General features: G+C 44.3%; 1 protein-coding gene across 3 annotated transcripts in view; it reads right to left on the bottom strand.

Annotated features, from left to right (window-relative positions):
- Positions 1 to 6,527: 6,527 nt before the first annotated feature.
- LOC146813450 (uncharacterized) overlaps positions 6,528 to 14,492 on the bottom strand; it is a 130,368-nt gene continuing 122,403 nt past the window's right edge. For 2 of the 3 annotated variants that reach the window (XM_085620207.1, XM_085620209.1), the window contains one exon: positions 11,462 to 13,315. In XM_085620207.1, the coding sequence (XP_085476333.1) occupies positions 12,552 to 13,315 (764 nt within the window). In that variant the 3' untranslated portion in view covers positions 11,462 to 12,551. Of the gene's footprint in view, positions 7,588 to 11,461; positions 13,316 to 14,492 lie in introns of those variants that run through there. The other variant, XM_085620208.1, reaches the window with a different exon arrangement.

Below are 14,492 nucleotides of genomic sequence, written 5' to 3'. Positions count from 1 at the left end.
GCGCCGGCCTATGGCCCTGGGTGGGATGTGGCGGGGCACCCCTTCCGTTGCCACAAAAGGGACAAAAAGCAGACTGCGCAGGGCAGGTGGTGGAGAGGCCTAAGGACCTGGCTGTAGCCCGAGAGTTCTTAGAGCACTCTAGTGGAGTATCTGCCTCGTCGCCGAAAAGGCGATGGCCATCAAAGGGCATGTCTATAAGAGTGGATTGGACATTCCCGGAAAAACCAGTCGAATGCAACCAGGCGTAGCGTTGGAGGGCTACTGACGTGGAAATCGCCCTGCCGAGTGCGTGGGCGATATCCAGCCAACAGTGGATGGTACATTTCGCTGCATCTCCCCCCTTGGCAACTGCATGGGAGAGCATGGCCCGGGCCTCCTCCGGGCACTGAGGCTGCACCTGCGCAACCGTGTTCCAAACGGAATGGGTGTAACGGCCCAAAAGACATGCGGTGTTTACCGACCGCAGTCCTAAGCTGGAAGAAGAAAACATCTTCTTCCCAAGATTGTCCAGCTTTTTGGATTCCCTATCAGGTGGAGTGGCAAGGAATGCACCCTTGGAGGTAGAGGCTTGGACCACCAAGCTCTCAGGGGTGAGGTGTTGGGAGAGGATAGTGGGGTCGCCCGGGGCCGAGCAGTGGTGTGGGGCAATCATCCTGTCCACAGGAGCTCCTATGTTGGGTCTGGACCAGGTGTCCAAATGGATGTCTGTGAGGTATCCAGAGCACTGGCTTCCCCCAGTTCCTTTCTCCAGTTCTGTTCACACACTAACTGGTCAGTCAAAGGGTCCCCAGTCCCCTCCCAGTCCTCCTCATCCTCCTCTGGCTGTCAATCTGGTCTCAAAGAGCCAGGGTAGAACAGGGGCACAAAAGTACCCGTTGGCGTCGGCTCCGTGTCTACCTCGAGGTGGAGGCTGAAGTTGTGTCGGCTGCAGACACAGCCGACGCCAGTGGCAGATGTGGTGCCGGTGGAAACGGCATCGGGGGAGGCGTACAAGGTCGGCTGGCGCTGATCTGGATCCAGGCCGGGATCCAAGAGGACCATGCAGCGCCGGGCCCAGAACTGCCGGCGTAGACAGCCCAGGGCCCCCAGCCGAGTACGCGGGGCCCTAAGGCGCGCCGGCAGAGTCAGGCCGCCCAAAGATGGCGTGCATCGCTTCATAAAATTGATGAAGCTGGGCGGGGGTCGCTCTGGGTGCCGGGAAGGGAGGGGAACCCAGAGTCGGCCCTACGGGCTCCGCACGCAGAGCCACGGGAGGGGCACCACCCGCATCCCTCGTCGCATCGGCCGACAGACGGGGAGAAGCTGAAGAGCGGCAATGCTTCTTCGACTTCTTTTTGTGCTTCAACTTACCTGATTCGAGTGAGAAGATTTAGATGAGGAATGGTGTTGGCTTCACAACCGGTCCCTTGACCTCCTACGCAACTGGGACTTTGAACGAAGCAGAGCCGACTGCCAGGCCTCGAGGAGCTTTCGGGACCGGTCCCGCAAAGACTTCGGGGCCATGGTACGGCAGTCAGAGCACGACTTGGGGTCGTGGTTGCGCTCCAGGCAGTAGAGACACATGCGATGCAGACCCATCAGCGACATCAGTCGGTTACAGGAACTGCAGGCCTTGAAGCCAGGAATCCCTCGTGCACCAGGAGTCGATACTCAAGAAACAAAGTCGACAAAAGTCGAGAAAACGTCAGTCAAAAAGTGACTGGGGGTACCTGTCTCTCCGGATCTGCGCTGGCTGGCTCGGAAAAAGAAAGAACTGACGTCAGCAGGCGAGGGTGGCGTCTATGTAGCTACCCCGACTTCATCCTGGCGGTGACGAAGACAGACGCAGAGTCGACCAACGCCACCTTCTGAAACGCAGGGGTACTGCTGACGAAAAACTTTCCAGATACAGTCTGACGCCTGGGGGTAATTCTAAGGTAAGGAATCTATAACTAACTGTTTCTTTCAGATCTCTTTGACAGGGAGTGGTTGATTTTCTTGTGTCATCCGGAAGTTTCTTGCCACCGAGCTGCCCTTCAAGAGATTTATACATCTTAGTTTGTATTGAGAAAGTTTATTGAGGTCAGACTCATTTTATGCAAAAGGTACCTGCAGGAAGGCAGAATGGTTCAGCAAAGAATTTGAACTGCTGACTTAGAACAAATACGAAAGCCATGAATTATAGGCATATTTACAGTGCCTTAACATGTATTTTTTTAATCAGATTACAGGTGAAAAATGGATGGTTGGAAGTGAAAAAGGAAAATGCTACTTACCCAGTATGCATATGTTCTTGGCATATAGAGCTGTAGAGTCATATACTTTTGCATAGATCGCCATCTAGCGTTGGGTCCGAATGTTTGCACTTTGTTTTTCTTCGAAGAAGTCTTTCTGGTCACGAGGTAGGTGACTCCTCCTTTCGGTGATAGTGCGCATGGGCATCGACTCCATTGTTAGATTGTTTTCCCGCAGAGGGTGATAATGGAGTTAGTAAGAAGGCGATATCCATGAATGCATGTATCTAAGTAAGATGTTACTACAACAGGTATAGGTGCCCGGGGAGGCGGACGGGCGCATATGACTACACCTCTATATGCGAAGAACAGATGCATACTGGGTAAGTAGCATTTTCCGTTCGAGGCATATGAGCTGTAGATCATATGCTTTAGCATAGACTACATAGCAGTTCTCTCCCAAAGCGGTGGCTAACCTGTAGCTGTTGCAGTGGTCTGAAATAGTGTGCGTAAAACTGCTTGGCCTACTCTGGCTGCTGTACTGCCAACACATCCACAGAATAGTGTTTTGTGAATGTGTGAGATGTAGACCATGTTGCAGCTTTGCATATATCATCTATGGGTATATTTGGTAAGAATGCCATAGAAGCCCCCAGTTTGCGTGTTGAGTGTGCTCTAGGGGGAACTGTTAATTTCCGTTTAGCCTTTGCATAGCATATTTGAATGCTTTTGACTATCCACCTTGCAATATCTGATTTTGATATAGGATTGTCTTTGTGCGGCGGAGCAAAAGCGACAAAAAGCTGATTTGTGTTATAAGGTTTAGTCCTTTCAATGTAATAAAGCAATGCTCTTTTCACATCTAATGGGTGTGGTGCACGTTCTGCAACTGAATCTGGTTGAGGGAAGAACACGGGTAACTCAACAGATTGATTGATGTGAAAAGCAGAACTGACTTTAGGAAGGAATTTAGGATTAGTCAGATGAAACCACTTTATTTTGGTGCATTAGTAAAAAAAGGTTCTTCTATAGTCAATGCCTGAAGTTCACCCACTCTTCTGAGTGATGTGATAGCAACTAGGAAAGCAACTTTCCATGATAGAAATTTCAGTTCACATCTGTGCAATGGTTCAAAGGGTGGACCCATTAGTCTGGTGAGAACAATGTTGAGATTCCACACCGGACGTCTCGTGGGAATAACTCTTTTGAGTCCCTCCAAAAATGCTTTGACAGGTACTCTAAAAAGAGATAGATGCTGTCTATCTTGGAGGTATGCAGCTATAGTAGCTAGATGTAAACGTATGGACGTATATGCTAAATTGGAACGTTGTGGATGTAACAAATGCATATAATGTTTTGGACAAAAGCATCAAGCGGATTGATGTGGTTTTTATTACAGTAAATCACAAACCACTTCCACTTTGCTGCATTGCAGACTCTTGTGATAGGACGTCTAGCTTCTTTGATAATATTCATGCAGTCTGGCGGTAGATTAAGATAGCCAAACTCTAGGATTTCAGGTGCCAGATCGCCAGATTGAGTTGACTGGGGTCTGGGTGTTTTATGTCTCCATGGCTCTGTATAAGGAGATTGAGTGTAAGAAGTAGTTTTTGATGAGGAACTACCGAGAGTTCCAATAGGGTTGTGAACCATGGTTGACGTGCCCATGTGGGAGCAACTAGGATTAGTGTCAGGGATGCTTGTTTGAGTTTCTGAACCACAAATGGAATGAGTGGATGAGGGGGAAAAGCGTAAGCAAATATCCCTGACCAGTTCATCCATAGTGCATTGCCTTTGGACAATGGGTGTGGATACCTGAACGCAAAGTTTGGGCATTTTGCGTTTAGGTGAGTGGCGAAAAGGTCTATGTCTGGGAAGCCTCATATTTGAAAGAATGGGAGGAGAACTTGAGGGTGTAGTTCCCATTCGTAGATTTGGTTTGTCTGATGACTTAGCAGATCTGCCATCTGATTGTCTACTCCTGGGAGGTGTTCTACAAAGAGATAGATTCTGTGATGAATGGCCCACCTCCAGATGTCCTGGGCTTGGTGAGACAGTTGGAGGGAGTGTGCCCCCCGTTTTTTAATGTAGTACATGGCTGTCATGTTGTCTGTTCGAATTAGCAAGTCTTGCGTACAAGCTGAGCTTGAAAAGCTTTCAAAGCCAGAAAAATCGCTAACAGTTCTAGATGATTAATAAGAAGCTGATTTTGTTACAAGCTCCACATGCCTCGAATTGTGTGGGTTTGGAGATGTGCTCCCCAACCTGTCAGTGATGCGTCTGCTGTCAGTACTATCGGTGGAACCGGGTCGCTGAAGGGCCACCCTTTCAAAAGGTTTTGTGTGTTCCACCAACCACTGCAGAGATGGATGGGTGCGACCGTCTACCAACACTAGATCTGATAATTGACCTTGAGCCTGGTTCCACTGACGTGCTAGGCATTCCTGTAGGGGGCGCATCTGAAGTCTTGCGTAGGAAAATATGAAAATGCAAGACACCATTATTCCCAGTAATTGCATGAACAGTCGAGCTGGTAAGGAGTATTGAGGCTGGAACAGGTTTTGAATATTCCCGATTCTGGCTGGAGTTGGGTATGCTGGAGCTTTTGTGTGTCTATAGTAGCTTCTAGATAGTCTTGAGACATGGATGGTTGGAGATGAGATTTGGTCTGATTTACTGTGAATCCTAGTTGGTGAAGCAGTTGCACAGTCTTTTGTGTGTGGCGTAGACAGCTGTTGTGCGAGCTGGCCTTTATGAGCCAGTCGTCTAAGTATGGGAAGACGTGAACATGTTGTCCTCTCAGGTGAGCTGCGACTACTGCCAAACATTTTGTGAAAACCCTGGGCGCAGTTGTTACTCCGAAGGGAAGGACTTTGAATTGATAATGTTGGCCTGCTACCACAAACCGGAGGTATTTGCGGAGCGCAGTGTGTATTGGAATCTGAAAGTAAGCGTCCTTTAAATCCAGAGTGGATAGAAAGTCGCCTTGCTTTTCACTTATTTAAGCAGATGTTTTGAGTGGTATTTGCACTCATATTTGTCGCTGCACTTGCATGCATGGTCAGGTTCTTGACGCACATAGCTTTAGCTGCAGCACACAGAGACCTTACACTGCCGCACACAGAGGAAACAAATTAGAGGGAACATTGGTGGTGAGCAAAAAAATAAGCCAGGGCATTCCATGGGAATCCCACATTGTTTCAGGAGCCAGTGAGTACAGGATTGCTGTCCCCCAGAACCTCAGGAGAGTGACTGGGTGGGACAAGGTATTCGGTTAATCAGGAAGATGGGCAATTGAATGAAGCGCAGACTCACAAGTCCATCAGTATCTTACACCTAGCAACACCCCTTTCAATTACAATTTTAGCAGTAGTGAGGACTTGAGAACCAATTCTTGCAGACCATAGGTGTTAGGGTCTGTGATATGAGATCAGTGTGTTGTACCTTAAATCGAGTATGGAGATCGAAACATTTGTGATTCTGCTAAGTTTTAACAAATAAATAAATGCAAATGAACGGACCTTTGTTTTTCTGGAATAGCAAAAGATATCAAAAGAATTATACAAACAGAATTCTTAAAAACGTTTTATCTGTGCTTCTCAGTTTTCACTTCATTTTCCAGCCAGTTGTGAAACAGCTTTATTGTTTATATTAAAATAATGAAATGGAGTCAGTTCACCTATTATCATGATTTATTATGAAATCTAGGCTACACAATACCTCTAGTGCAGTTCATTAAGAGGCCATGAAACATCCAACCAGAAAGGTCAACGAGTCTGTCTTTCAGAAAACTACACAAAATAAGGTCAACATAGTTTTTACAAAATAGCATGTTACATTAGGCTCTGCATACACATATTTATAAACATTTTATACCTAAAATTAGAACCTGTGAACAGATCACAGAATCAGAGTTTACATGCGACTGACGTGCCTCTAGCCCACCTGCCTTTGAAAGACCGCACCTTGGAAGAATAATCAACCACATGCCGCCTGTGCCAAGATTGCCTCTAAATGTTGGCATGGCAGGAGTTAGTCACACATTAGATCATGATCTGGGAAAGGCTAAGAAGGCTTGGCATAGCCAGTCAACGCCAGGATCACCTTTAACATGCAGAGCAGAGTCAGCTTTGCTTCTGGAATGCCTGTACAGCTGGGATAATCTCTTTCTCGTATCAGGCACCCAAAAATGTCTCGCTCCAGCCTTACTGCACTTCACTCTGAAAATTAAGCATGTAATAATTGTGATTAATACCCTTGACCGGTAATAAAAATATGAATCCCCTAAATGGAAACGTTACTTTTACTTTAAAAAAAAAAAAAGACAAGTTTAGCTAGAGACAGAATGGGTCTAGTAGCTTCCCTAATTTTTACAACGTGGCTTTGTTGGACATTTGATTACTTTTCAAGCCCTGAATGAATTAAATTAGAAAACATGGCTCATTTGATGCTGCTGTTTTTCAAATGTCACCTTTAGACTGACTATGCATATTTACGAGCTTCCAGGGCACTTAAGCGGTCCGGGTTGCGCTTTAAGAAGAAATTACTATTTTAGAAGGTAAACGGTGGCAGCACTCTTGTACCAACAGAAACCGTAAGTGAAGACAGAAGGTTAAGGCACATCAGAAAGTGAAAAAGTAGAGGGTTTGTTTCATTTCAATAAAAGGTCAGCCATGGATTCAGTCCTGCTTGTGTCTTGTGTGTATCTCCATATGTTTAACAAGAGTCTCTTTTTGACCGAAACATTTCATGCATGTAGCGCACTGATAAGGTCTTTCTCCTGTATGGGTTCTATGATGTCTACGAAGACTGTCCCTCCAAGTAAAGGTTCGGTTGCATATGGCACACTGAAAAGGTTTCTCTCCAGAATGCGTTCTCTCATGTCCCATAAGACGATGCCTTTGCGAAAAGCTTTTATCACAGACAGAGCAGTGATATGGTTTCTCACCAGAATGTGTCCTTTCATGATAAATAAGATGTCCCTTCGATCTGAAGCATTTCTTACATTCTTTACACTGATAATTACACTTAGAAGGTACATTATGTCCAAAGGTTTTCTCGGCGTTTGCTTCACCTGTTAAACCATGTGTATTCAATAAATCAACCCTAGGCTTCTTGTCGCCAACATATTTCATTTCTTTGTGGATTCCTTGGTGGGAACTAGCATGCGTGTTGTTCCCAAAGTCACTCTCAAATGTACTAACTTTCAGGCCTCTTAAGCTCCAGCTGCTTGCAGAACACTTGCCACTCCTGGAGCCGGAAGCTGTTTTGGAGATTACGACCACTTTCTTAGTTTCTGATGAATCTTTACATGGGAGGCTTGTTTCACCATATGCTATAGGTTCTTCGTTCACCAGTGTTCTAGCTTCATCACCTGTTGCATTAAAATGGGAGTCAAGTCATTAGGTTTTAAATGAGATTTAAAAAAAAAAAGGCCAACATTTGCATGTTGTGAGGTTCTAATCTGAGCGGCAATAATTCAGAAACAAGCTCAATACCATAATCTGCCATTTGATAACACATATATTTGCAAACACTAGCGTAAACAAGTTGCTAATTAATTCAATATCATTCAGGGTCTGAAATAGATCTTGGTGGACAGGTAACTCCGGCATAACGGTGACGGCTACCCCGTCTGCTGAAATATAAATCCCATTATTTCCTGTGGGATTTATATTTCGGCGGTGGGATATCCATCACCGTTGTGATGGAGTAACCCGTCCGCCAAGATCTAAATCAGACCCTAAGTACAGCTGTGAAGTGCGTGAGGCATTCCCTCTTTTTTCTCATCTCTGTTTAATTAACCATATGATCATGGGTCATTGGTTCTTATGAGTCCTAGTTACTGATATGGCAGCCCAAGCAATCCTGTTCAGCTTACTGTGGGAGTGGGCTGGGGTGGTAGACGTAAGCTTGGAATAGATCCAGACCTTTTTGTATAATCATTCAACACATATGTACGGGCTCCAACTTCTCAGTAACTGCGAAGCTCCACAACTCCTTGCATTGTCACTGACCCCTTTGGGGGACGTGTGAAGGGGAGCTAACTGGCAAGGTAAATCAACTATCGCATCCATGCCAGCCACAGCTGCAAATCGATGCTGCTGATATTCGATCCCTCCTGTGGCTGGGGAATGGCTCAGGCTCCCATGACAGTACAGAACAATGTTTCAAACAGCAATTGCTTTGGATGCAGTGAGCTCCATTTCCTGAATGGTCTACAAGAGTAAGTTCTTACCCTAGCGCTCCCTGTTAACTTGCCAAATTTGAACAAACTCAGGTAAAAATGTGCGATTCAGATACGGCCTTTGTTTTGTAGGTTGGTAAGATGACTTCATGTCAAACTAACAAGCTATTTCTATCTCCACACTAAACCCTACCACAATACCTCAAACACAACCTTTTATGTAAGATCATGCAACCCAAATTTAATCAGGCTAATTAAGGGTCAAACTAATCAGAAACAAAGGCACAGTCTAGAGAACAATCTCAAGACTGCATTATTATAGCAAAAAAGGCACTATCTCTGAGAAAGACCGTCTTACTACTTTCAGTCGTCTGATTACCGCTCATGTCAGCGGCATACCATAACAAAAAGGTACTCTTCACCTTTAGCTAAAAGGCTAACCCAAACAAGAGCAAAATTGGTCTAAAAAGCTATGGGCCCAAAAGAAAGGGAATAAGACTATTCAAATCAAAGACCTGTGTCTAGTCAATCCTCTGAGCTGAGAGCGAATTATCCAGAATAAACACGTGTACCAGGATATGGCATAAAACGTTAGGACTGGAAGGGGTTAACTATATGGACAGTCCTACATGAAGTGAACGGACAATTTGAGAAGGGTTACTCGTTGAATTAAGCATTGAATTAGTTTTCACTGGGGCTGCGCTGTTCTGATGGAGTGGCCACATGCATTGAGTGAGAGTCACCCGCTGGCTTTGGGCGGTACCCATAACTCGAGGGTATGCTTCATCCCATGTGGAGCGCAGCAGTGGCATTTTATTGCTCTGGGAGAGAAAAACCTTACGCTTCAATGTGCCCTTCTTCTAATTACACACAAGGCTCCATCATTCTGATTTACTGTGAAACCACGCACCCGATAAAAGCATCTCAAGGTGAAGGTGAGAACATATACCCTTCCTCGCATTATGTCTTGGTAAGGACAGAATACGATGCTGCTAAAGCCAGACATGTGCAGTATTTTATAAATCATGCAAACGAAATGAGTGTAAAATTATTCGGGCTACTTAAAAGCTAAATGTGCCAATCAGTAACCTGAAAATCATACTGACAAAGAAATTTAATGAACTAGAACAGTAGTTTTTAACCTTTTGACTTATGTGGACCCCCACACTCAATAACTATTGGAAGTTGGTTACCTCTGCCTAAGCAATGTCTACAATTGTAACTTCAAAACAATGCACACAAAATGCAGAAACAAGCATACATCGAACAAATACACACATTATGACTATTTTATTTAATTCACAAACAAAAAATATGCTAGAATCTGAATTTTGTGGGGAAGGTTGAAGCTTTTCAAAATCTAATTTTATTTCTAAAAAACAAATCGATATTCTAGGCTCTAGCATATTGCTTTGTCTTTACTCCTAATGCATGCGTTCTTTTAGTTGGCATACACCAGTGCTTCAACTGAGGCCATCAATCATCCATACCAGATTCAGTTTACGGTCCTTGTGCTGCTTCCACGAACAACATAGGGCATGACTTATTTTTTAACTTCTGATTTCAAATTCCTGCACATTTAAAGAGTATTTAACATCTTATATTCTGCTTTATTTATGCCTATATACCTTAATAATCTGCTAATATCATTTATTTTTCAAAGCAGCATGCACCCCCTGGGTAGGCGTCATGGAACCCCAGGTTAAAAACCCCATGCCCAATAGAAGAATGCGCAACAGCAGTCAAAGTAAGAAATGTGCTTAGGCTGGCTTCGTAAACCTCATTTAAGGTAATGCCAGTGAGGGAGTCATCTACCCCAGTAAACACCAGCTCTGCAAAGGAGAACAGTTCTAGAGGCAATAAAGATCAAGCTGAAATGGCAACATATGGATGCAATGGGAAGAGTAAATATAGAATAAAAGTTGTAGGTGAGTCAAACAGCGGATATTAAATTGGATCTACATGTTAAATTGGAGGGTAGGTTCTAACCTCTGATGTTTATCTTCTAAAGCTGGATACATGAAGTTATAATGTGGAAGAAACAGCGTTGGTCAAGCAGTGTCACCTACGATCCCACCTTAACCAACAAAGATTTCAACAAAGCTAAGCTCTCCTCAAAAGAATCACCTACTGAGTGAGTCGCGAACCCATCTCTTCTTCCAGCTCGAATGACAGATAACATCTCATAAATCAAGTTCTAAATAAGTTATGCACAAACAGGATGGAAAAAGTCAGGGAGAACATAATTACCGCAAACAGCACCCTCCCTCCACAGGACCTAGCCACCTTCCTCCGCTCTCTGTAAGATGACATCATCCAAACAACTCTTATAAAAAAACAGATGAGTGGCAATGCCCTGCGTTTGCTTCTTGACAACATTAACCCATCTATCTTCCCGATTTCCAAATCCTGCCCCTACTAAACCAACCCAACCTCCAGCAGATGTTCTCACTAACCTATGCCCAATCACCCTCCTCTTTCAAGAGAACATGAAAAAAATACAGCCACCCACCTACACAAGAAAATGAAGAATAAAAACTTCTTATAGTACTAAAAATCTGGATTGAGTCTTACTGCAGCACAGAGACAGGAATCATCTGCATGGGGGGCAATGATATACTGGCCTCAAAAATCAAACTCTCCGACAACATCACAAGAATGGAACCCAAGAGATGCAAGAAGGAAACTACCAAACAGCATGCCTTCTCTTGATAAGCACGGAGAATTTGGAACAGAAAACCATTGCATCCTACAAGCACCCTCCTCCTCTTTCGCAAATAGATGCACCTCTTTGCACAGCATTGCACCACTTCCAAATATCTCCAAAATGGCCACTCTTCTGCCCTCTTGCATTTGCAATGCTGTGGCGTCCCTAGTGTGGCCTCCATCCTGTAAACTACCTCCTTTTCATGCCGCCCTCTGTTGCTTCCTAACAAGTGTTAGGCTTCATAAATCCCATACACTCTCACATTTAGGATAATTGCAGAAGAATTAGTATACAATAGGGTGGAAAACCTATTGTAACATTTATTACATCATCAGCAACAATAACACAGACAACCTCAATGCAGGAATGGTTTAATTATAGAACTCTGAAAGGACTGATAATCCAGTTAAAGGCATGACAAGTACATATTCTTCGGAGTAATTCTGCCTGAAATGTCACATAAACCATTCTGGACTCTGGAGCACATTATAAGCTTGTCTTTAAATAAGGCGTTTTTAAAAACTACACAATGGCAAGGAACAATGTTTTTCTCAAAAATGAAGTAAAGATTAAAAAATACACTTGCAATTCTTGTTTTGTTCACATAATCAGACCATTCCTGGGTCTTCCCCGCAGCTCTACAAGTGACGCAGGCAGAATCCAATATTTATAAACTCTCTCGTCCAAGACGTTTACATTCTGAATAGAATTTGATCTTAAAGGGAGGCATCCACATGAACTAGGGGAGCTCTCCGATTAATAAGGTTGTGTAGACAGCAAGATCGAAGTAGGAACAACAATACACTTGAAATGCACTGTAGAAAGAGGACATCTCGTGTGAGCAGGAACATGCCACATCTTTCCTGGAGCTGCCCTGAGACAGAAAACTAGTGGAGACCTCTCAACGGGCAATACAATGTTTAACAGAAAATGCACATCAGTATTTCTTCCCAGAAGTGGTAATGATTGGAAGGAATGCAAACACGCGTGCACCTTGATCTTGCAGCTTTCCGCTCTCCTTAATGAAAACACTTCTCAGACATGTATTTTAAGTATCTGAACTCCAGCCGAGTGATGTGGCTTGTGGTACAACAGGCTATCCTTCTGTGCCCTGGTGACTAAACAACGCGGAAAACAATTGTTAGCAATACACATTTTTAAATGAGTTATACTGGCTTATCTTTCAATTTTTTTGACAAATGTATACCATCACACCATGCCTCAAGAGAGGTCCTATTCCAAACTTCAAACTAAAACTAACTCTGCCAAACATGTTAATGTTTCTAGACAGATACGAGTGCAGCTGCCTGACAAGTTGAGAAAAGAGCATCAAAAACATAACAAAACTCACACTGGCATTTTGGATATGCCACCAAATAGTGAAAAGTAGCGAGAGCACAGGGCACATGAAAGCAAAGGCATAAAAAAAAAAAGTCTACTTGTTTTAAAGGGGGAAATTCAATGGCATGAACTGGTGTTTCTGGACTGTATGTGTCTTCAGGTGTCTAATAACGCCTTCCTTTTGGCTGAAACACTTCATGCATTTAGTGCACTGGTAGGGCCTTTCTCCGGTATGTGTTCGATAATGCTTCAGTAGACCGTCCTTCCAAGTAAACCTTTTCAGGCAGATGTCACACTGAAAAGGCCTCTCTCCCGAGTGTGTCCTCTCGTGTCCGATAAGCCGATGCTTTTGAGTAAACCTTTTATCACATACAGAACAATGGTAAGGCTTCTCGCCAGAATGGACTCTCTCGTGACAAATAAGACTTCCCTTCTGTCTGAAGCCCTTCCCACATACTTTACAGTGATAGTTAGCTTTACGGGAAACACCAATGTTTCTTATATGGGGTTCAATCATTCTGATGTGCTGCTTCAGGTCGTCATCACTTCCAGCTACTGCATATGATTTCGAGGTGTTCTCCAACTTTGACTGGCCTTCAAAAACCTGCACATTCAGTAAACCCTCATCTCGCTCAGAGTGCCCTCCGGATAGCATTTCTTTGGGGGTCCAGTGATGTGAACTAGAATGAGTGTTGTCATCAAAGTCACTTTTGCATGTTTCAGACTTCACTGCTCTTTCGCTCCAGTTACTTTCTGGCCACACATAGCGTCTAGAGCCGGGAACCTTCTCAGATGTCGGGAACATGTTGACCTTTTCTGATGAAACTTTGTAAGGAAGATTTTTTTCAGCACCTGCAACCTCGTGACCTGTTGTATTAAAACAGCAGTCAAGGCATTAACTTTTATATCCAAGAAAAAGTAATCAATGGCACATTTTATCGTATTCCAATCAATAAAAGCAGAAGGAACGCAATCTTGTCCAAAGAATACAATCTGTATGAGAATGTAGCATTATAACCCTTCCGTCATGTGATATGCTAGTTATTAAATGCTTTCTGACCTAGTTATAGGCCTGAGTAGCAGTTAAGGGCCTGTAATCTAAAGTGGGGCCTTCAACAATTCACCCCGACCAAGGCAGAAGGGCTATAATGCTATTAGAAACTTCCACCCACGCAGGGATTAAAGGAAAGGTGTAAGGTAAATAGGAACACAATGACACACTGGGATTTTGGAGCACAAGGCCTACAAGATGATAGTCTGATATTTATTATCACATCGAATGTATTCTACGCAGGAGGCGTTCAACAACAGACAGAGCCCATGGCGGAGGGCTGGATACAGTGTTGCCTACAGCTTTACAAAGAATTCTCCAGAAAGCCACTGCCAACATTTTTGTATTATGACACCTTCATTGGCCCTGGGCCCTCGAACTGGCTACTGAGAAAGCCGCTAGCCCAGGTATCCCCAGCAGCAGAGACAATGGAAGCCCGCCACCACGCCTGGCCACGGCAACTATTTTTGAAGATATTGCCATAGTTCTGTGTATTTCTCAGTCACTGATATTAAAAAATAAAAAATGTTCATTACGCTTTCCGTAGCACCCCTTGAATCTTCTCACCCTCTTATTTTCGCTCCTTAATTTCATTAAAAGAACTGTCAATGAGCAAACCTCCTGGCCAAATGCAGATTCGCTTCTTCTGTCTGCCTTCCACTGCAGAAGCTTCCAATGTTTTTCCATTATTCTGGGTGCCAGATTCATACTTAGGAGGACATCAGTGGAGGTGCAAGGTGACACAGATTGCCTGAAAGGCAGTGAGCAGAGCGAAGCAGAGAGGAACCTACGCTAAACTCATTTAAAGTGTAATGGGACCAGCAAACAATGTGGATGGGACTACTGTGGCCCATCAGGGGCTAGTAAGGCGGCTGGGAGGCCGGCTCTGCAGGCTACGCCACCCCTGGCACCAGCAGTGTCATCAGTAAAGGATATGGTGTAAGCAGGTGAGGTGTGCATCATGGATAGGCCCATACCAGCCCCCCATATACC

This window comes from Triturus cristatus, chromosome 7 (genome assembly GCF_964204655.1).
Source record: "Triturus cristatus chromosome 7, aTriCri1.1, whole genome shotgun sequence".
NCBI lineage: Eukaryota > Metazoa > Chordata > Amphibia > Caudata > Salamandridae > Triturus > Triturus cristatus.
The sequence above is the reverse complement of the archived record's forward strand: the minus strand, read 5'-3'. Positions and strand labels throughout refer to the sequence as shown.